A 24654-nucleotide genomic window follows, 5' to 3' on the forward strand; every position below is an offset into this window, starting at 1 on the left:
ATAGTAAATAATCATTAATTGTCGTTAGTATAAGTAGTATAACAACGTAAACTTTCCGCGGTGAACAATGGGAACTTTTTTTCATGGGTATTGGGTATATTCTAAGTTCTGCTTTAAATGACTCGCAAACTGTTCGTTTTTAAGTCGTTTAACATATGGTTATATGACTAATACCATGAACAGAAGTCAATTGATTGTGTATTTGTCTGCATTAAATCAAATTAAAATAAATAAATGATTATGTACAACACTGATTACAATGCATAAATTAATTAATTTATTCAATACACGATAAATTATAATTGTTTGGCACTGCTATAATTTAAAAATGACACTGTTTATGAAAATAAAAATTATGAGTAATTAATAAATAATGAATATTTATTTTGAGTACAACCGAATAATTTGTTTGTAAGCAGTTGAATGATTGAAATACGTTGGTTTAAACGATAAAATAAAAAATATTATTAATTTAATATAATATGTTATTAGATAAGAGGTACACCTCCTGTAGTTGAATTGTCGATTCCGCATTCATTTGTGCCCCTTCTTATTTTGAAAAGTCCTTTATGTCCCCATTCCTTGCCCCAAGAGTTAACCATTAACCAATAGTCTACACCGTGCTCGACTCCCCAGCCAATTAACTTAACAGAATGAGCTGCTAAAAATTTTGCGTTCTTAGTTTTTGAGTAAACACCTGTTGTAGATACAAATAAAATTCGTAAGACACATTGTATAATATTTATATTATAAAATAAATGAGTAACTGTCTTTCTAAACCAACCAGATTTATAATGCAAAAAGTCATCGTATACATCGAATGATGCTTCGACTGGCCCGTAAGTTTGCACGTCCTTTTGAATAGATTCGAATGCAAGATAATACGCGTTTTTAGCTATAATCATAAATTATATGCGATCAATTATTGATGTATGGTTATATGAATAATAAAGAAACATCATAATATGTCGATTGCGTCAAAATATTATTATTATTATTTATTAGTTACTCTTTAGACTTACTCTTCGAGTGATCACTTCTAAAGTTGATATTTTTGTTGCCGTAACACTTTTTGCTGCATTTATGATTTTTTTCTACTTGGTGGCTTTCACACGAACCTACTCCACTTTGACAGTGATGACAAGGTGCAATTTGGTATGGTTGACATCCCTATAAAATACAATAACCATTGGCGTGCGCACAGAGTGTTGCTTGTAGCTTGTCGTACGACTTTAATTCGTTCGAGCACTTTGTTTAATGCTTAAGCTACAAATAGTTAAAAACGTTAAAATGCTAACTCACGAGTCACGATGATGAAGCATTAAGAACTTTAGGTAACCAGTTACCACTAATTGTGATATTACTTATCCTGCCGTTCCAAAGCATGAATTCTACTTTGGTTGTCTAACATTAATAGGTATAAGAAATTTAGATACTAGATAATATTATATATTTTGTTAATAAAAGATATTTAGTCATCTTTTTTTTAATAATTATTCGTTTGTTGAAAAATATATAAATATTTAACCAATAACCAAAAGAGTTTTTATGAATAGGTATTTTTATTAAATATATTCTTTTTTGGAGAGGAGGGGAGGAGATTATTATGTTAGGTTTGGTAAGGCTCATTTAAATTTTCTTCATGTCACACCTCGTACCGAATTTCCATGCACGCCTATGGCAGTTACTAACGATCATTTTATAATATACTTGATAAATTATATAAATACATCGGTAGTATTGTAGTTGCCACCGGACACCACGCCATGGTTTTTAAAATGTATCCAAGCTTGCAACGGGTCACCTCCGTAACATCCAAAACCACAAGTATGACAGCAAAATGTTAGCTCTTCGGCGGACATGAGTTGATTGTATTTGCCTTTAGTCGCCACACACAATCTGTCTGCGAATGCCCCAGTGGTACTAAAAGCCTGTTTAGGGTCGTTGGTTCGTAGGATTATTATATTAAAAGTGCTCATGTTTTAATTTTAATTTGTTTTGTGTTCTCGTCAAATTATCGCGTGGTATATTTACCCAACAAGCACCGCAGTTTCCTTGGTCGCGAATTGCGCCTATCGTTTTACAGCGGCGCCAATGTTTTCTCGCGTCAAATTTCTTGTGAATTCTGTTGTACCATCTGTACGAGGGATCGTTGGTTTTTAGTAGGCTACAAATGTTTTTATCATTAGCTATTCTAATTCTTCTAGAACCCAACAACCCCAAAATTACTTCTTTCGGTGTATTAGGATCAAAATTTGCACCAGCCTGTAATCAGATATTATAGTTTGGTTAGGTTTATCTAACTTTAGGAAACGTGAAACTCCAAGGGAAGTGAAAAATCAAAAAATGGTGACAGATAGCTGTAATCTTGTATTTTTAAATAAAAAATTTTGGATTTTAAATTTTGAAAATTAAATAGCACAATATTTATTTCAACGTGCATTTGAACACATTTTGTGTAATTCTAAATGAAAAATGAACTACTTTAATATTTTAAGAAATGCACATTTGTAATCTGTAAGTTAAATTTTGTTAATATGTTTTGTCAAAATAGTCTATATATTATTATTAGTATAGATTTAAAATGTCGGGGAGAGAAAAATTAAACTGACAATGATTTGACTGAAGGTGAATATAGACAGTCTCATCTTGAAGTTTTTGATACGTTGGATTTGGTGCTTAAATGGTTTGAGAAGTAAAACAAATGAAACATCACTCAATTGCTAATATTAAGAAGATTGAGGGATTTAGCTACTCTAAAGTGAAAGTCAACAATGAAAAAATAGACTTTTACTGTACATAATTATGCTAAAATATGACTATACTTACCAATATATTTTTAAAGATAAAATTCATTATTAACTATTAATAATTATTGTGTGATTTTATTTTTTTTTTTCAATTAATTTAGGTTTAAAAATAAACCTATTTAAACTTATTCATACAAAAAGTATATTTTTGATAGAAAAAACAATCGCCAAAATAGATAACATTTTTTATCGATTTGCCCAAACGTTCTATATATATTCCCATTTTAACGATGTTGCACGTGTTATTAGACAATAAATTATAATTAGTACCTAATCGCTCATCCAATATGGTTTTTTTTTTTTTAAATTATTTTAGGAATTTTATTATTCATTAAATTATATAGTTTATAAAAAAAATGATGTGAGCAATATTATACATTATGTTTGAAAATACACAAAAAAGCGCACCTGCTAATCGTAACTATCAAAATACAATTAATGATATCTCGAATTTAATAACTTAAATATTCGCAACATAATTAATGTCGAGGTTGTAAAGATGTTTATTGCTAATAGTTGGGAAAAATAACAGACTATTAATTTGTTTACTAATACATTAATATTATTAATTTTACTTTGAAGATAACATAATATGTAATGCTAATCATGTCTAAGTAATATAATGTGTATTGCGTATCATTAAAATATTAACTATTAAATGCAGATAATAATTAAAATTCAAAAATGTTAATTTTTTTTATAGATGTTTATAATTTAATATAAAGTAAAAAAATCTTACAATTACAATAGACAGTTAATTGTGCAAATTAATGCATTTTTTACACTAATTTTGGTATATCAAAAATATTACTCTATAATGTAATTAATTACACATCACAATATCTATATACTTATATATATTTAATAATAATAGTTTTCGAGTTGGAAACTCTATCCATACGACCATATTTTTTATTTTGTAAAGCATGTCAAATAAAAATAATGACCAAGTGTTTTGTACATATAGGTACTCGTAGTCTAAATAAGAACAAATCGATAATACTAATTATTCCGTTTCAATCATCAAATATTCCAAAGGAATTAATAAGTCGAAATAAAAGGAAAAAATAAATATATTTGTAAGCAATATGAACAACAGTATGTTTACTCAAGTATAATTGAAAATAGTACTTTAAAATTTAACTAAACGTCTTAGAATTATATACTTTTTTATTTTATTTTTGTAAATTTAACAATACATTATTATAGTGAATCATTTTTAAAAATTTTGTTTTTATAATAATTATTTTTTTATGACGTAAACTTATGTACATCGAATTTATATAAAATATATATATTTAAGTATCAGGTAAAATAATATTTTTTTTAATTTATAATTATTATATCAATATCTAAGTTTTAAAATTGAATTAAACTTTTTTGTATCGTTTAATTTTTTATATCTTCATAGTAAATTAAAAAGCGAATTTCTAGAAACCTATAACATTTACCATTTAATATAAAAAAATTGCGTCGAATTTCGCGTACAGTACGCCTTTAAAGTGTTAAAATCATTCTTTGTTATTCAGTTACCGTGTGCAATTGTATATACCTAAAAAAAAATAAGATTCTTGTAATTGTATTTCATCGATATAATATTACTATTATTACTAACTTAAAAATCAACGTCAGTGTATTGTATAATGTATAGTTTTTAATTAGTCTAAAGTTTAAACGTTTTTAAAATGTCGTTGTATATAAAAAATAATAACATAGGTACGTAACGGTGAAAAGATTTGGATCCCTACGATTAATATTTTTTATGCTTCATTATAATAACTAAAAGTGTTAAAGGAAAAATCGTCGATTTTCGACTAATCATAAAATTTTGTTAAAACAGAGAAAATTTCAAAAAAAAAAATTCAATAATTTTTTATTGTTGTAAACAAGCATACGCCATACGGAGAACTTCGTATTGAATTTTCAAACTTTTTGACTAACATGCTGTAAGTTTACTAGTCATATGATATTATTACACTTGGACATATATTATAGACTTATGGGTTATTGATTTTATAGTAATTGACTAATGATAATACCTATAAGTAATAGCTATTCAGAAAACATCATATGAGTACATTTAAAAAGACAATCGTATTATTTATTGTCGATATTTATGATATTTAATTGAATTAATTATTTAAAACATTTGTATTACTTTATATCTATATATAAAAATACTGTATTGTATTATAATTGTTAAAATACAAAAATTCGTGCAAAAACAGCAACCACCTACAAGTTGTGTTATCTGTATTATAAGAGTACCAGCTAGCAGTTAAAATTAATTAAATGTTAGGACTGATGCATCGATAATATTTTATACCCTGACTTAACTAAACAACTGTTAAAATATAATGTTACTCAATGACCATGGCATACGATTGAAAATTATGAAAAATTGTTTTACAATCTGCAATGCAGTCATACGATTCCGGATGTGTAGTGCACATAACTCTAGAATTTAGAGCCTGCAGTATCGTACACCGATATAATTAGTACCTAGTTATTATAGGTGTTAATGCATTGTACATATAAAATACAAATAATAATTACAAGTATTATAATATAACTTACCTTCCATGTTTTAGCGACGCTGTTTATTTTATCAATGTAATCGTGAGATAAAAAATTTGCTCTCTCTAGTTGTTCTGTTAAGTAAGCTCCGAGTAAAATTACAGATATCAAATATATAATCCTAGCCATGATAAAAATAAAATTATCAAAGCAAGAATTTTCAGAAGAACAACTATACTATAAATAGTCTATAAAGTTGACTGTACAACTAAAGTAATGGAGAAAAGACGAACGGTTCTTGTCTTATAAACTTAAATATGCCGCCCATCTTGACGTAAAGCTGTTCGATTATTTCGATTGCTGTAAATACACCGATTGTTAATCAGGATTTTGATTAATCAAATATGAATATCGTTTAATCGATATACCTAATGTATATCTTAAAATCGTTAATATTATATAGTAGTTATTACTTATTACTATTGTTTCTAATATATACGATAATCGATTGTTATTTTTTTTTTTAATACGATTATTTATATTTAGCAAGTAATAGCCTAAAAAGTCATTAAATATTTTATCAGCATTTGTATGAAATAGTTTTTTTTTAACAGCAATCATAAGAAGAGTATTTTTTATTGTTTTCAGTATTTTTTTAAAAAGTATATATCATAATTCATAACTCATAAGCTTCATATTAGTATTATAATTGGGAAAAACTAACAAAAATAATGAATTTACGACAACCAATTTTTAACTAAATCGATCTTGTTTTATTAGTGTAACTCAAAAACGAATAACGGAAGATATTTCAAAATTTCACTAAATATTTAATTTGATATTATATATACACAAGAACATTTTTAAAATTTTTGAAATATTCTACTCTTTTTGACCGATAAGTCTTGTTAATGTGTGAAAATTTTTTGTTTTTTTTTTTTCAATAAATTATTGTCGATTCTAAATTTTTTATTTGGTTATAAACTTATAAGCTTAAAAATTGTAAACAAGGTATTATACATTTTTTTTTCGAGAATATTAAAGATACAATGGCACATTTTTTTTTTATAAGCACTTCAAGTTACATATTTAAATGAAGGATACGCGGTGTTTGTTATTTTGTTATAATTCAAAAATATTATTCTCGAGGACTTTAAACATTAATGTATCTAATACATTTTACTATACACGATGGTATTTTCAAAATATGTTTATCAATTTTAAACTATTTCCTATTTACACCATAAACCTATTTACGCCGTTTTACGGTAAGGAGTAATATTATATTAAATCAACTTTTAAAGTTAATAACAATAATTTAATATGGTATAACGTATATACATGTGTACACTATCATAATACTTAAATATTAATAGTATTAAATTAAATGCAATGTTTTTGGTAAAAACTAAATCGACGTGTCGTGATACTAGTAAAATAATTTACATTCTTTAATTTAGACAATTAGCATTTTTAGCGAAAAACCTGAAAGACTGTTCCCGCTCAGAATCGTGTTTCGTTTACAACGATCTAACTTTGAATTCAAATTTAATAGATATATTGCAGCGACTTGCTCAACGCCTATAATGTATCTACAGAGAGCGATACTCGCCGGCCTACCATTTTTAAAATTTGAAATCATAATTGTTGGAAAAATTAATGTACGATGAAGAAATCAAAAAAATTGTATAAATTGACTTTACGAATACCTGCTGACACGGTACGCAACGGAAGCCTGTACAAAGTACAGGCACCGCAGCGACAAGTCCAAATTTTACCAACCGTCACCATGGGCAACGACGCGATGACGCAATACCGTCGACTCCCCTTCCACGCCGCAAAAGTACAAGGCGAAACGGGAAGATATAATATCACGCCGGACAAGTACCGACCGCCAACGATCGCGATCTTTTGCGAAAACTGTCGCCCTTGACAACTAGTCGTCAGAACGCCTCCGTAAGCCCGTCCTTTCCTTTTTGGTTACTATTTTTTTTTTTTTTGCATCATTAACGTGACCCCATCTTTTTAATAAACCAACTCGTATTTAAAAGGTGTTGAGTTATTGACTACCTCACGCGACCGACCATCGCAGATCTCAGCGATCATATTATACCACTGTCGTGGCCATGTCACAGCTATAAACAATTTCAAAAATTTTCCGCTTGGAAAAATGTCCAATATTACCCACTTTAATTACGCTTCTAAAACGAATAACGATTGTTCACTAAATATTTATTCATCGTTTACGTCTTAATATTGCATTCCGAGGGATACGCGAGACTAAACAATAACGTCAATTAAAATTTACTCCATCATCAATCGCAAAGATCTTTATATTGGGAGAGGGGGAGGGGTGTTTCAAAAATTGGCATGGAAATTTTGTGACAAGTTCGAGTATGGTTGCAGTTAGTCGAAGGCGTATAAACTGTTCCTGTGTCGCCGAAATACACAACAAAGCAATGATAGTATTGTATTTTTGAAAACCTAATAATAATTATTAGTTTGCGAGTTTAATAATTGAGTAATTTTATTTTTGAGAGGAGGAGAGGAGGGAGCCGTACGGCTGGGCTGAAGTCGACTACCGCGAGCGTTCTCGCACTGTATAGACATCGAATTATCGATTGGGCTGTACATGTATATAAATACATAACACATTGGGGTCATCGGCCCCAGCTATCCAGGCTGAACATGGGTTGCTCTCAGTTTGAACACCACCCTCTGTTGGTGGCTCGTGGTCGCGGTTAGCCTACACACGACCGACCGCATTCAACATAGAGCGCGCTGCTCATACAAAATACTTGATATTGCTAACGTATAATAATAGGCGAAATCAATGTTCATAATTTTTGTGGGAATCACGGGGGGTTTTTTTTTACTGTTAATCTACTATAAATATTGCATTTTAAATATCGATCAACGCTCTTGATGTAGGAATTCTTCAGATATAATTTATATACAGTTATTATGTTTTGTTATTTTAATTAAAATCAATTAATACATACACATTTAAAAGCATGCAGTCTTAAACGATTATTTACTTGAAAACATTTAACATAAGAAATTGAAAAATTAACTCAAAAAGTTCTATAAAAATTAATTTTGAGAAAGTTATCATTACTTATAAAAATTTATAGTACTGATTTTGGACGATCACTAATTAATAACATAGTGCAGGTTATATTAACAAAACAAAAAAAAAAAACAAAAATAACTGACCCTCTGTACTTAATATTGAATCAATACATTATGTACATAATAAAAAGTAAAGTACAAGAATAGTTTCTTTTGGAAAATTAAAATTGAGTGGAACGTTAAATATATTAATATTACAATGATGTGTTTTCTTTTTTGCGCCTGTTATTGGCTTTTGATAGAAAATTGAATGTATGTTGTACTTTAGGATTTAAAAGTAAAAAAATTTCCAGTATTTTTATTTATAATCGGGAAAATAAAAAAAAATGAAGAAAAAAAGTTATTTTTACGCTAAACTTGTTTTGACAAAATCAAATGTAACTTATGAATGTAATTAAAAAATATAAATTTCTTTATTTCATTCTAATTCGAAAATGAAAAACTGTAAAATAATTAAATATTTAATAAGTATTTAAATTATTTATACATAATATTATAGCATAATTTTCAAAATATTTAAAAATTTTTTAAGCTGTTTATAGATTATTAACATTTTCAATCAAAAAAATGTTCACACAAACACTTAAATGTTTAGTACAGAAAGACGAAAGTCGTCGTATGTGTTCAACGTTTAAAAGTTCAAAGTAAAATCAATATTTAGTTTATAGCTTGTAGGAAAAAGGACTAAAATAAAATCGAAAACAATTAATTTGAAGTTATTTGCCGAAACGATTGACGATTAGATGAAACTGTCGCATTGCAGTCGCGTGGAATAAATTGCTTTCTTATATACGTATTATTCAATGAGTAAGTACCCTTTTTTTTTTTCTCGGATAACTGACAGCGAAGAAGGATTTGTGTGATCAATACTACTCCTCCGCTGCCGTTGTTTATTGTAGTATACAACTCATTACATAATATATAACAAACAATGCATAATATACAGATATATAATATAAAACAATTATCTAGACTCGTTCGCCAGACTCATCCGCTGTACCCCTTTCCCAGCCGAGTGTCGCACACACCCGTCCGTTAGTATGCACGTTTACCAGTCACCATTAGGGAAGGGTTCAGTCCGTCGGTGCGGTTTTTGCTTCCGCTTCAGCAGTCTTTTCGTCCTAATTCTATAAGTATCTACGATGTACAGATTACACGGGTTTTTTATTGTAAAAAATTTCAATAATTATTTGTGCCTACTTTCAAATTTAAATTATCAAACGAAATTACATAAATATAAATAAAAAAAAAAATTAAAAAAAAAAAAAAAATCTATATATATATATAATATATAGAATCCAAACATCACTTAGTCACTGATCGCTGTAACTCAAAAACTACGCAACGTACGAACTTCAAATTTGGAACAGAAGTTCTTCTCATATTTTCACCGTGCAATAAGAAAGGATTTTCAAAAATGTTGCATTTTAGAGGAGTAATTAACAATATTAATTATTCACAGCCAATATGTACTGTGGTGCACGGCGTCCCAGGGGTTTCCAACTATCAGTAACCTATACTCATACCTATTAGTAGATATGAATTGTTCCGAAAAATTAATCGATAAAAATAATATCACACATCGCGCGTACATCAATAATCCTATTAAATAATATGAAGTATATGAATAAAAATATCCGTGGGCGAAGCCGGGTAATTCAACTAGTTATATTCTAATAAGTAATTTTTACAAAAAATCGTTGTCGCCTAGTAATTAAATGTTTACTATGCTCCGGCCCACTAGAGAACATTACCGTGTTCTGACCAAAACGAGTCCGATCTCTCGCATATTCACTCATTTGCATGCTAAGAACTAATTGGTAGGTACCGAACGGCAGCGATCAACACTGTACACAGCAGAGACGGTCAAACTTTTTTCGGCCGCGATCTACTAAAAATATACTTCACCTTTGAGGATCGACTTCGACAAAAAAGTTTTTATTACTAAGTTACTATACCATCATAATTAATTTTCGTGAGCGCAACCTAAAAACAAACTCTAGCACGATCGACTAAAAAATCGTTTGCGATCGACCTGTCGATCGTGATCGACTGTTTGGCCGCCCGTGCTATACAGTATGGGACAATATATAAACTGTATAGAAAAAAAGAGTTTTCTAAGGTAAAGATGTCTATTTTTAATTATTAAATTATTTAGTTTATTAAAAAATACTTCACGAATGTTGAAAAAAAAAATCATAAAATATATAACTGCGATGAATGACAGTATCATACTAAATGATAGCAAGGCAGCATACCAAGGAGGTTATCCAGATATAATAAGAGTAGTTGGGTAAAGTAATAAAATATTTTATCAAAATTATAAAATTGTATAAAACTTTATACTACCTATAGAGACTACTAGTACTCATATATCTAGTATTGTGGGATACTATATTATTGTTGTGTCTCTTCCATTATCCGTAATTAGATTAAATAATATCGGCATAAGGTATTACCGATATTTATCAATATCGCTGTATTAATGTGTCGGATTCACTAGTGAATGTTTACTAACAGTTCAAATTTAATCAATATGCCAATATTCATCAAAAACTTTAATGTACGACGACATTAACTGTATTGTTGATTCACTTTTCAACATTCAGAGTAACATAATTTATACAATCATACATTACACAATATAGAAAATACGTACATACTGGCAGTCAATTCATAGTAATTGATTATTTAACGAGCACGAGTAAGTGAAATTCGGCGATAGTAAACTGCGCCCGGGTAAAATTTTAAAAAGCAATAGCTATATTTTTGCAAAATTATTTTTAATGTATTCATTACAATCATATTTTATTAATATGGATAATTAAAATTAAAATTAAATTTATGATTTTAAAAAGTAAAATAATTACAAATATTGCAAATGATAACACATTGTTGTTGCATATTCATCAATTAAAGTTTGACCGCTATTATATTTATTAAATTAATTTTGTAACTTTTCACTATTTTTTTTTTTGTTTTAGAATTCAATAACTATTTGATAAAGTATTGGTATTTCAAAATGAAAATAAAATTTCTGTGAGAAAATCATAGAAACTTTAATAAGTCAAAAGTATATTTTAAGAACAGGGCAGAGTTTAAGTTGTCGGGCGCAGTTTACGTATACCTGTGAAATTTGACAATTTGATTGACTAAATGTAGGCATAAACCAGATATTGGGATCCTGCTGCACCTAAGCTTGCAATCTGAAGTTCTTTAGAGTATGTATCAATATCGAGACTCGTAAAATAAAATAAACTAAAATTCGTTTTTATCAAAATAAAATAATAATGTTTATCTAAATTTAAAATGTATTATGTTTTTAATGGCTACTTATTCCCGATGAAATTGTTTAGTGAGATAAATAATAATCATTTTTGTATTACGGCATGTTTTTTTTTTATCTTAACTAGTGTGGCTTTTTGAAAGTAACGATTCTGCTTTCATTTGAAAAAAAATGACTCTGGATAAACGGCATAAACATCATTATTCATTACATAGTGCAGCATAAATTACAATTTCATTCCACACACAATAAATTAAAAGCTCTAAGCTCTACTAGAATGTAATATAACTGATGATTTAAATATTACTAAAGAATACATATATACTATTTAATGTAGATGAATAATTACAAAGTACTAATTTGAAAATTTAAATTATTTCTTTATTTAAAATAACTACTAACATTAATATTTTATGAAAACATTAATTTATAGTACGTAAGGTACGCCTCCGGTAGTTGATTCGTCAATTCCGCATTCATTTGTGCCTCTTCTTATTTTGAAAAGTCCATTCTGTCCCCATTCATAGCCCCAAGAGTTAACCAATAACCAATAGTCTACACCGTGCTCGACTCCCCAGCCAATTAACTTAACAGCGTGTCCTCCTAAATATGTTGCGTTTTCAGTTTTTATGTAAACTCCTGTAATATATGACAAATAAAACAAATAAAAGACAAGACGTAAAACACGTTTGACTGTTTTATAATATTTATATTATGAAATACACGATTGACTATCTTTCTAAACTCACCACTTTTGTAATTCAAAAAGTCATCGTATACATCAAATGATGCTTCGATTGGCCCATAAGTTTGCACGTCCTTTTGAATAGAGCCAAATGTAAGGTAATATGCGTCTCTAGCTGTGATCATAATATACGATTGGAAAAATCAGTCGATATAAACAATAAATAAATGCCAATAACGTCAGTATAATATCATTAGCAACTTCAGACTTACTCTTCACGTGATCACTTTTGTAATCGATTGTTTCGTCACCGTAACATATTTTGGAACATTTATGATTGCTTTCTCTTGGTTGGTTATCACACGAACCTTCTCCTTCTTGATGGTGAAGACAAGGTGGAACTTGGTACGGTTGACATCCCTATGCAATGCGATGACAATTATCATATTATTTACCTAATCTTTTATATAAATTACATCGGTAGTGTTGTAGTTGCCGCCAGAAACAACGCCGTGTCTTCTAAAATACTCCCATGCCTTGATCGGGTAACCTCCTTTACATCCAAAACCACAAGTACGACAGCAAAACGTTAGTTCTTCAGCGGACACTAGTTGATTATAATTTTCGTTTGTTGCCACACAAAGTCTGTCTGCGAATGCCCCTGTGGTACCAAAAGCCTGTTGCGGGTCGATTATCAGTAGATATATTATTTAAAAAATGTATTTATTTCAATTTCGTTCGTCGAATAATAATAAAGTTTATTTGCCCAACAAGAACCGCAGTTTCCTTGGTCGCGAACTGTGCCAATCGTTTTGCAGTGGCGCCAATGTTTTCTGGCGTCAAATTTCTTGTGAATTCTGTTGTCTGATACGTATGCAGGATCGCTGGTTTTATATGGGCCATTTGTCTTAGCAGCGGCTCGAACTCCTCTAGAACCTAATAATCTCAAAATTGCTTCTTTCGGCGTATTCGGATGAAAATTTTGACCAGCCTATAATCATATTAGTCACGTTAATTGTATAACGTTAGAGGCATTTAAATAAAACTTATAAATGTATGAATTAAAAACAATATAGTAGTACAAAAACATTTGAAATATATAATAGTTTAATCAATCAAAATTATTGTAAATATATTTTACAGATATTTTATATTTAACACATTCTAGTGGCAATTTTGGTCTCATTAATAATGTTGAATATTTTTTCCAAAATCTCAGCATCATGTATTAATACTATTAAAATATTATATTACTAAGAGGACGCCACACCCGCGTGTGTTGTCTCTGTATTACATATAACATGATCAATTTTCGTTCAGCAAAATCCATTTTATGTTATTATAGCCTTAATATTAGAATTTATCTACTTATTGTTAAACTTAATGGTAAGAATATTATCTAGGTAATCTCTTAGGATTTTAAATCATTATTGTTGATTAACTTATAAGTTAATACTGATATATTTTAGTAGGAAGTTTAAGTATTTTGAAAATTTCATTGTACATTGAAATTAACATCATACGTACTAAAAAAAATTTCAAATCCCTAAGGTTTATATTTTTGTATTTAATTTTATAATTATTGAGAAAATATCGTTATTTTTCGATTAAATAATAAATTTTTTTTAAATTAAATCTCCAAACGTTTATAAAAAAATATGATCAAGTATTTTTAATATTTTTTTGATTTTTGATTTTTTCATAGACAAATATAAGGAATATTGTACAAAGTTTTTAAGCTTTTTGACATACATTTTGTAAGTTTACAAGTCACATAATGTTAATTATTTAAACTCTTGTTTATATTAAAGGTTTTTAGTCTTATAGGTTTTTTTATTATTTACCTAATAATTATGTAGATGAAAAACATGAGTGCATTTAAAATATAATTGTATAATTTATTACTTGTATTTTTTATTTTAAGTTATATCATTTTTTTTACATTTATATTCATACTACCTTATGTCTATATATATAAATATTATATTTAGAGTTCTCAACATATTTTAATGAAATTATAAAAAATATTTTTCCTTTTATATGAGTTTACTGTATACAATATATACTATACATACATAATGCATATAGCGTATTACTTATTTCATATTTATAAAGAGTTGAAAAATATGTATTTTATTACGCAGAAAAATTTGAATCTAAGATGATTAAAAACGATAATAAACTAATAAAATTGTAACCTTATAGCATTAGGTAACGTACCTTTATAAATTATAACATAAAAATATATTTTAAAATTCAATTCAAAAGGTGTCTCGACAGTGACGAAAGTGTCTCTTCCTCTATGGCACTCACCACTCATAGTAATTTATAGGTACTCTGATCAAATACATAGATTGTAAATTTTCAATAAATGCTCTTTTATAAATCTGAAGTAATTATCAAACACCATAATATAGAGAGTATAAATATATATTAAGTACTTTAATAACAAATAATTTTTATTTAAGCTTTAAAATGTGTCTATGTGCTATGAACATATAAATTATGATATTATGAGTTTGTCACTTTCAAGCTTTACAAAGGAATGTAATTATATTTAACTTGTTTTATATAGAACTTAAATATTTAGATTTATAAAGCAACTTCAACATCATGCGGATTATTAATCTACATTTCATACCTAGAAATCAAAACTTTTAACATTGTTTTCTTAAATTTATAACTTTTTCTTTATTCACTTAAATGAAATATTTAAAGAAAATAAATTTTATGACATTTTAAAACTATAACTATATTGTTGAATTTAAATATACGAACTTAGGTAAAATAATTTATACACTCTTACAAAAATTATCAATCAACTGAAAACTAATATTTATGCATATCTAATTACTTAAAAATTAACCAATTATTATTAGTACTTATTACACAAATATATACCCAACTTTACAAAATAACAACTGAAAAAAAATAAGTCTTTATGGACCATGTTGATTGTTGATGTTATCTACCCTGTGTCGTAAACCAATAATTTTGGTAAACATACCAGAAATTAATACAGGTATTACAAATATGTGAATTTTAAAATTACTTACCTTCCATGTTTTAGCAACATTGTTTATTTCATTAATATAATCTTGTGACAAAAACGATGTTTGTTCTGTTAAGTAAGTACTGAACGAAATTACAAAAATCAATAATAGAGTCCTAGCCATAGTGTTAATCAATAATAAACGAATATGAAAAACTTTAACTGAATAGTTGATTATTCAACTAAACTAAATAATACTAGTTCTTACCTTATATATACATACATCTAACTTGAAGTAGGTATATTACATAAGCCTGTTTGATTATTTCAATTGTTATAAAATATATCGATTATCGGTTTAATTGTTTAGCTCTTCCATCTTCAAACAATTCGAGCATTACTTCTAGTGGTTATTTAATACAATTAAAAAACGAAATTTTACAATTGATTAATCTTCTTAATTAATTTGACATTTGAGGAATCTAACCTTCTTGGTGAAAATCTTAGATCATTGATTACTCTAATTGTTTCATACCTTAAAAATCTGTTGGGTATTGGAGCTGTTAAAAATTATTTAAGTAAATTATTTTTTATAGTTCTAACCACAATTTATTATAATATACCTATTGATATGATATTATGAGGACTTTGAAATTAAAGGAAACATTTTTTAAAATAAATTTAAGGTTCTTAGTATTTTATATTTGTATATTAAATATCAATGAACGAAGGACGTGTCGATAGTAGCTGTTTTATTGTTAAGTATGTTACATAGTTCAGTTCTAATTAGTGTTCATCGAAGAATTAATAACTTTCTTAATAATTTAAAAAAAAAGTTTATACCTATAATGAGTATAATGACAAATAATGTTTCTATTAGTAATTTTAATTATTGAAATGTAAGTTATAATTGTATATATAATAATAATTCATGCGATCAGTTGAACTAAATAAAATTGTAAATATACTTATTAATTATGTACTCTTACAAATTTGATATTTGTACAAATTTCAATAAATTATTATATAGATTATGTTGATAAATAATTAATAATTTAAATAAATAATCAATTTTTATTATTCATTTTAAAATTAAAAAATATATTGTTGTGAAGTACTTATATAAATAATTATTTATTTTCATTATGCGATAATAAAATAATGATGCACTTTCCAATAAAAGCACTTAACTTGTAAATTTCGAGTATTTTATAATATTTAAAATATTTTATCTGACAATTAGAAGGTTCTTGGAATATCGTAATCATATACTATTTATTTTTTAAACTTTTTTATGAACAAATAATAAAACGATATTGAAGAACCTATAATTAATTTTAATTAATTATTTAAATGTAGGTACTTAACTGAAAAATAATAACAACAATTACAAATCTATGAAACATTTTTTATTTTTAAAATTAATTTAAACTATTTATAGTTTATAATCTTCCCGGAGTTTATACTTATGATTATATTGTTGTTGGGATTTTACCTCTGAAGCAAAATAGTTTTGAAATTTAATACTAGTTTTAATTTTTATCAACATCATATGATATCTCTAGTCATATATTACATGGAAATCTTAAATAATAATTCTAAATAATATTGTTGAGTCATATTATGCAATTACAATAATAAAATTATAACTTATGTTTCCATTAGTTAATAATTTTAATTATTGAAATTAAAGTTATAATTGTATAGTTTATAACTTATATGATCGTTTTCATTGCTTTGATATTTATAATTATGTACCTATTCACTGTTGGCTATTAATAAGTTATTAAAATTATACATGTATACGTTTTCTCTCCTTAGAATTGTTTTTTGTACACAATAATTAATCATTAAATTCTAATTTGACACAGTGAACTAATAAGTAACAAAAAAGTACGTTAAAGTCCTATTAAATAGCCAAAACTAGTTTCTTGATTTTGAATTATGAGTAAAGGTTTTTACACTTTTTAACTAATTACACTTTTTTTAAATATGTGAATAGGTAAATTATTTTACTATACGATATTTTCAAATTGTCTATACTATTATATTATTCATATTGTTTATAATATAATATAATATATATAAATAATTGTAATGCTTAACTAAAATAGGTACTATTTGTATAATAAATGCAATGTTATCGAAAAAAAATTAATTAACCTAAAATAATATTAATAATAAAATAAATGAATTTAATAGTTATTTCAAAAAATACAATGTTTCCTAATTGCAGACAAAGAAATAAATCTATGCAAGTTGCGGACGATACCTTTTAAACAGTGGCATACAATAATTTCGGACACAAATATAGCATACTAATTGCTGAAAAATTTCCAATCATTATTTTTGATATAACTATTGCAGACGTTTGACATAAACAATTAACAGATTAATAAAATATAGACTATTTCAAAAAAAATTTCGCCACAAAATCTATGATAACAATATATTTATAAAAAAAAACATTTTAATAATAACGATTGCTATTTGACATAACATAAATATCTTTTAGGTACCTAACTTACCAATATATTTCTGGTAGCTTGTTCTAAGTCCAGAAATAAGTTGTGAAAGGAAATATTTGTGTCTTAAATTCATATGGCTTATATTAACTTGATGTCTACAGTTGGTTTATTACAAAACCCTTGTCCCGTGTTCACGGTTTTTTCGTTGTATATGACCTGAAAAATTTATCTACCTAGTCATAACTTACTAGCCAGTTGCCGTGAAATATACTTAAGGATACTTACAAACTAACGACCGTTTCCGCTCAGAATCATTTTTCGTGTATAATGATACTTCATTAAATTCAAATTTAACATTATATCCATCACAGTAATCCACTAAATACCAAACATACAGCTGAGCAGTATCTACTTGCCGTTCTTTTGGTTTTTTTCTATAAATGTATATCAATTCAATGATTTTTGCTATATAAAAGTAATTTTAAAATTTAATGTCAACATTCCTCATAAAATATATTTCTAAGCAATTCAAAAATATCATCAATACATACAAATTAACAAATAACATTTGAATTTTAAATTTTAGAAAAAAAATTAACAAATTGATTTGGTTTTTTTTTTTTTTTTAATGAATACTTTAACAAGTTAACCAATGTAACTAATATGTTTATTAAATCTATGGAATACTTATAAAAAAAATAAATTACTTGTAGTAATATGGATAAATTTTAAAATATCTTTAGAAATAAGGGGAAGACACAAAGCAACATCACCTCTCAAAATCTATTTGTTTTTTTTTATACTACGATTTATGATTTAATTCTAATTGATCACATATTTTACCCTGACCACTTAACAGTGATAAAATCTACTATACAGCGAACTGCAAAGCGACTTCCATACATCACATCTTATCGAAAACGCATTCGACCGTTCCTAATAGGTTATTAAGTACTTATTGATAACAATTAAAGCACATAACTAATAAGTTACATTAATATTAATGCATAATATGATAATATAAGTTTGAAGATCATTGGTTTCATTTAATCGTAATTTTAACTTTTACGTTCGTGTTAAAGCATCCTGCTGCAAGGTTTTTAAAATTAATTTTTAATAAATTAAAATTATTACCTCCCTAAAAATTGTATAGCCCTAACCTGTGTAGAGAACTAATTTCAAACTGCGGATATACCCTTTATCACTTACTAATTAACTGCGCCCTACTCTCTCTATTATAAATTAAATTAAAAATAAATAATTAGTCATGAAAATTTTTTTGAATAAAAAATAAATAAATGTACTTGTAAATGATTAAAACTTAATTAATGATAATCTTATCGTTTTCTTGCGTTTTGAGAACTTATTAGCACAGTTATATACGATCCATAATAATATAATAAATATTACTAATTGTATTGTTTAAATAAAAAAGAAAAGGTGATAAGATTTATGAAACTTAATTGCAATAAAAATATTTTCTTAGGTACTCTTAAGTGTGTACATTAATATATCAATATAATGTATTTTTATATGTGAATATTTTATGACGTAAAAGTTGACTGTAAGAAAATTATATAAATTAGGTAATTATGCTGTATTTAGATTATTCATTATAATTATCATCGATCTACAGTATATGCGTGAATAGATGTTTTACTTTTTTTTTATTTTTCATAAAAATGGCTAAATTTATAATTTTTATATCTGTAGTATTACTTAGTGTTTACCTAACAGAACAAGCATATTTTTTAAGTAAAGCTTATGTAAACACTATCAATGAAGTCGCTAAAACTTGGAAGGTAAAATTCACATATTCCTATTTTAATATAAAATTAATTAAATTGATCACAAATTTATTATTATTTCTTATACATAATAATGTGTACGTAAATGTGTAATAAATATTAATTATTTTAGTATATATTACGTAAATATTATTATATTATATTTTAAATATACAATACACGAAAGTAAACTATGTAATTTTGAAAATAAAAAAAATGAAAAGAACTCAGTTAACAGTTATACTTATTGCATATATTGTTAAGTAGATGAATATCAATAAAATATTACTTTAGCATAATTAAATATAACAATATAAAAATGTATTATTACATTTTGTGTTTTACATTATGTATTTTAGGCCAAACAAAATTTTCCCGAATATACGACCAAAGAACAAATCGTCCAATTGTTAGGATCGAAAAGTCTCAAAGGGGTTCCTAAAAATTCGATTAAGAAAAATGATGACAAGTACACGAAAGTCGAAGAAATTCCAAAATTTTTCGACGCAAGAATAGAATGGGAATATTGCAAAACAATTGGAAAAGTCCGTGACCAAGGAAATTGTGGATCTTGTTGGGTAATGAACGAACACTATTATGCATAATTAGTGGATACTTCTACCTACTAACAGCATTTGATACATTGTATTATATTATGTTGTTGAATTAAATGAACTTACAGGCACATGCTACCACCGGAGCCTTCGCTGACCGATTATGTATAGCGACGAATGGAGAGTTCAATGAACTCATATCCGCCGAAGAGCTAACTTTTTGCTGTCATTTATGCGGTTTCGGATGTAATGGAGGTAATCCATTAAGAGCATGGAAATATTTTCGAAGTCACGGTATTGTTACCGGAGGCAACTACAACACTACCGATGTAAAATAATAAATAAATTTATAATTTATATTTTTAATGGTCTGCAAATTAATAATATAATTTTGTATTATGTATAGGGATGTCAACCTTACAAAGTAGCACCTTGCATACGAGACGACGAGGGACATAGTTCATGCTCGGGAAAAAAAACAGAACCTAATCACAAATGTGCTAAGAAATGTTACGGCGACAAAACAATCAATTACAAGAAAGACCATCATAAAAGTAAAATAATACGACCGCATTCAAACCAACACCACGGGTTGTGTAATTTTTTACAAAATTAATGTTATTTTTTACATTTACCCGTAGCCAAAGACGCATATCAACTCACCAACATTACAATGCAGAAAGACACGATGGCGTACGGACCAATTGAGGCGTCATTTGATGTTTACGATGACTTTGTGAGTTACGAATCTGGTACGTATTACTTTTAATTATTTTATTACAATTATTAATATCGTTTTTAATAATGGTAATATCGACCATGAGTAATTTCATATTCACAATACATTTCCTTCATGTATATTATATAACGTACATTTTTTATAGGAGTTTACCAAAAGACCGAGAACGCTTCGTTCTTGGGAGGACATGCAGTCAAAATGATCGGATGGGGCGAAGAAAACGGCACACCGTATTGGCTGATGGTCAACTCTTGGGGTGAACAATGGGGTGCGAAAGGGTTGTTTAAAATACGCAGAGGCACAAACGAATGTAGAATTGAAGAATCACCCACAGCTGGCGTACCATTAGTATAAGTCACATACTATATAATATATTACTGTTATCGATATTACACGTCATCATATATACTTCACTCACTTATTGTTTATATATAAAACTACATATTACCTATGATACTCGTCAATTTTATTAGTATAACTATTATATGATATGCACACGATGTCAACCAGTTATAACTCGGGGATGGCTCAAAAATGTTATTAATATTAGTATGATTAAAAATATTTTTGTTTAACTGTTTGTGTTGCTTATTATAAAAAAGGCATCATAAAAATAATTGATAAAGTAACTGGTAAAAATGTACGTGAATGCAAGGGCACCCATAGAAAAATTCTCAAGGGGGGGACAAAATTTTAATTATGTCCATAAGATAGGAAAGGGTTTACAATTTAACATTATACTATATTTTATATATCAAACTGGAAAATTATAAAATAATAATTATTTAATTAACCATAAAAGTTATTTATTGAATTTTTATTTGATTAATAACATAAATTTATTAAAATATTAATTAATCATAAAAATTGTAAATTTCTTTTTTAAACACCAAATATATTTATTACTTGTTCTATGTATATTCATTCGTTTTGTCATCAATTTTTTCCCTATGTTCGCTTATCATGCATAATCCATAAGGTCTGTCTTCACTCATTGTAGATCTTGTGTAAACAATTTTTCAACATTTTAAACATTTTCCAGGGGGACATGTCCCTCCCTTGTCCCACCATATGGGCGCCCTTGCGTGAATGTATGATTAATTATAATAATTCTCGTAGAGAGTCTAAATAAATAATTTTTGTTTGTTATATTCCTTCATTTATTCTTGAGTATAATTTATTTATATTTTCTATCGTTTTTTTCACTTTTTTTCAACTATTTTTAAAAATTTCTCGTAGTTCAATTTGTGTATGTTTCAAAATTACCCTGGTGGCAATTTCCACAGTATTATATGGCTGTGACTTTATTGTCTTTATTTTGGAGACACAATTTACCCATTCCAACATAATAAATTATATACACATAATATATTATACAATACGCATAATAAATACGTACTTGGCCTATGAAGAGCACTATGAGTACCCGTAAGTAAGTCTATTATACCTTTAGTAGGTCAATTACTAATTTATAATCTGTGTTGTTGAAATATTGTTGACAATTTGAAAATTGTATTAAGTACCTTTTTTATCTGTGAATATAACTGCAGTACAACTCGACTGCAATTATCTATATTTATAGCATTATATAAACTATTGAATAAAATATGATAATTCTAAGTAAAATTGAAATATAATTGTTTATATTTGTTATACCTACATACATTATTTTTCTTATTAATTATTTAAACTAAGTATTTATTCACTAAAACTCGGATACTTTCGATACTGAATAAACTTACCATTATATTTCGAGTTTAATTTGTATACATCTTCTAATATCTTTGTAAATATTAAAGCAACTTCAGCTTTTCAACGAATATTTATATAAGTAAATATTGAGTATTATTGGATGAAATTATACGTGTGTGTGCACGCCAAGCGCCTAATTAATATTATATTTATCTATTAAATAATAAGTAATAATAATCTATGTGACTTTGACACTTTATATATTTTATAAAATTATATTTATAATGAAAGATACGCCTTTATGTATAGGTCTCAGTGGTGAATATTTCACTATCTAAGTAATCAATCATAAATCACACACAATAATAACATAACCATCCATAATGATTTGTCTAAATGTTGACTATTATTTAAAATTATGTACTTAAGTATTTTGATTTCTTTAGGAACCAATGTTTTATTAAAATGAGTTTATCAAATAATTAAATATATGTATTTTATTAAAAAAATTTATTTATCAGTTGATAACTGACATAACAATCGTATATGCTTATAAATTTTCAAAATAATTAAATTAAATATAAAAAAAAAAAAAAAAACAAATGGTACAAAAATTACGAATACAGCGACGTCAATACGTTCGTAAGTATTATAACTCGTGCTTGTGCAACGAAGGTTTACGTCTTGTCGCAGCCACACCAATACATTCTGTAATGACTAATGATTAACGTAAGAAGCATCATCCGATCGGATAACCGTATTACTAGCGGACATCGTTATTCCGCCTTTTCTTGGTGTGTTTCTTTTAAACCTAAACAAGTGCAACAAGAACCGTGGTCGAGCGGACGTTTATGATGTAAGATTTCATTCGAACCAAGGTAAATATAGGTAATATTATGAAATGGTTGTGCATTAAGTACTGCGTTTGACCAGAATGAATATACATGTTACTGCCCAATAGAAATACGTAACTTAACAGTCGACCACTACCATAATACTCTAATACGGATAGTTGTGTAATCCAAAGTATATATCTATGTAAATGTATAACTATTAGCCGGAATTAACAAAATATAAAATGAAAAATCTTCTTCTTTCTATCTCGAGTTTAAAATTGAATTTAAAAAACGAATTGGTTAACAGAAACTTACACTGTGTATATTGTTATATATTTAAAATATGTTTATACGTCTACTCGTAATTATTAAGCTTACATTCATTTTTATATCGCCTTCTGCTGGCATAATACAAAACCCACTGTTTAGATCGTACAGCAAATAACAAAATAATTAAATAAAGAATTAACCAGTAATCACTTCAAAAAAATTTGTTAGCGCCTCCAAAGAATTAATTTATGTTATAGTAAATTGTACACACATTTATTATTTCAACAATTTAAATAACAATCAAAAGTAATATAAAATAAATTTTAGCTCAAAATTAGCTAAGTTTTTGAAAATTATACTATGTGTAGAAAATTCTAATGAAAATATTTTGTAATAATGTCAACTATCTAAGATTTATCGTTTTTTTAGTTTACTTTTGAATAAAATCGTTTTGTTGAAAACTAATTTTGCGTGATGATCCCGTGTTTCTCTAATTTTTCTTAGTTATCAAGAAAATGTTTAGGAATTTTTAACATTTCGCCTTCCAAAATTACTAAATAGATCCACTTTTTTACTTTTCTACCAAAAAAGATATTTTAGTTTAAGATTGAATAATTTAATTGTTCAAAAAGGCAATGATTTAAAATACACATGTTATTGTTCAACGTAGAATCTAAAATTTTGTTAATTTTCAACTACAATAATTATAAAGATGAGAACTTCTTTATAACTTAATTTTTTAATAACACTACTAAAATGTATGAATCACTTAATTACTACTCACATAATTATTTAATATTAATTTTTCTATTATTGCAGTTAGTAAAATAAAAAATATACATATCCTATTAGTTGCTCCTCAAATTAAAAATATATTATTCTAAAC

At 26.9% G+C, this 24654-nt stretch overlaps 3 protein-coding genes across 3 annotated transcripts; 1 reads left to right on the forward strand and 2 right to left on the reverse strand.

Moving 5' to 3' along the window:
* Positions 1 to 488: 488 nt before the first annotated feature.
* Positions 489 to 5516, reverse strand: LOC112596792 (cathepsin B-like cysteine proteinase 6). Its single transcript, XM_025342592.1, has 6 exons — positions 5388 to 5516; positions 2035 to 2265; positions 1731 to 1931; positions 1023 to 1170; positions 785 to 895; positions 489 to 697 (listed from the first exon to the last, which is right to left on the reverse strand). Exons 1-6 carry the CDS (start codon positions 5514 to 5516, stop codon positions 489 to 491), a joined length of 1029 nt encoding a protein of 342 aa, XP_025198377.1.
* A 6588-nt stretch (positions 5517 to 12104) lies between these two features.
* On the reverse strand, positions 12105 to 15672 carry LOC112596806 (cathepsin B-like). The gene is made up of 6 exons (XM_025342611.1): positions 15487 to 15672; positions 13197 to 13421; positions 12907 to 13107; positions 12703 to 12850; positions 12495 to 12605; positions 12105 to 12384 (listed from the first exon to the last, which is right to left on the reverse strand). Exons 1-6 carry the CDS (start codon positions 15604 to 15606, stop codon positions 12173 to 12175), a joined length of 1017 nt encoding a protein of 338 aa, XP_025198396.1. The 5' UTR covers positions 15607 to 15672; the 3' UTR covers positions 12105 to 12172.
* Positions 15673 to 19572: 3900 nt separating this feature from the next.
* Positions 19573 to 21546, forward strand: LOC112596802 (cathepsin B-like cysteine proteinase 3). The gene is made up of 6 exons (XM_025342606.1): positions 19573 to 19692; positions 20037 to 20255; positions 20360 to 20560; positions 20638 to 20785; positions 20873 to 20983; positions 21116 to 21546. Exons 1-6 carry the CDS (start codon positions 19573 to 19575, stop codon positions 21322 to 21324), a joined length of 1008 nt encoding a protein of 335 aa, XP_025198391.1. The 3' UTR covers positions 21325 to 21546.
* Positions 21547 to 24654: the final 3108 nt, after the last annotated feature.

Source organism: Melanaphis sacchari, unplaced genomic scaffold, assembly GCF_002803265.2.
Source record: "Melanaphis sacchari strain LSU unplaced genomic scaffold, SCAv2.0 Contig34_pilon_pilon, whole genome shotgun sequence".
NCBI lineage: Eukaryota > Metazoa > Arthropoda > Insecta > Hemiptera > Aphididae > Melanaphis > Melanaphis sacchari.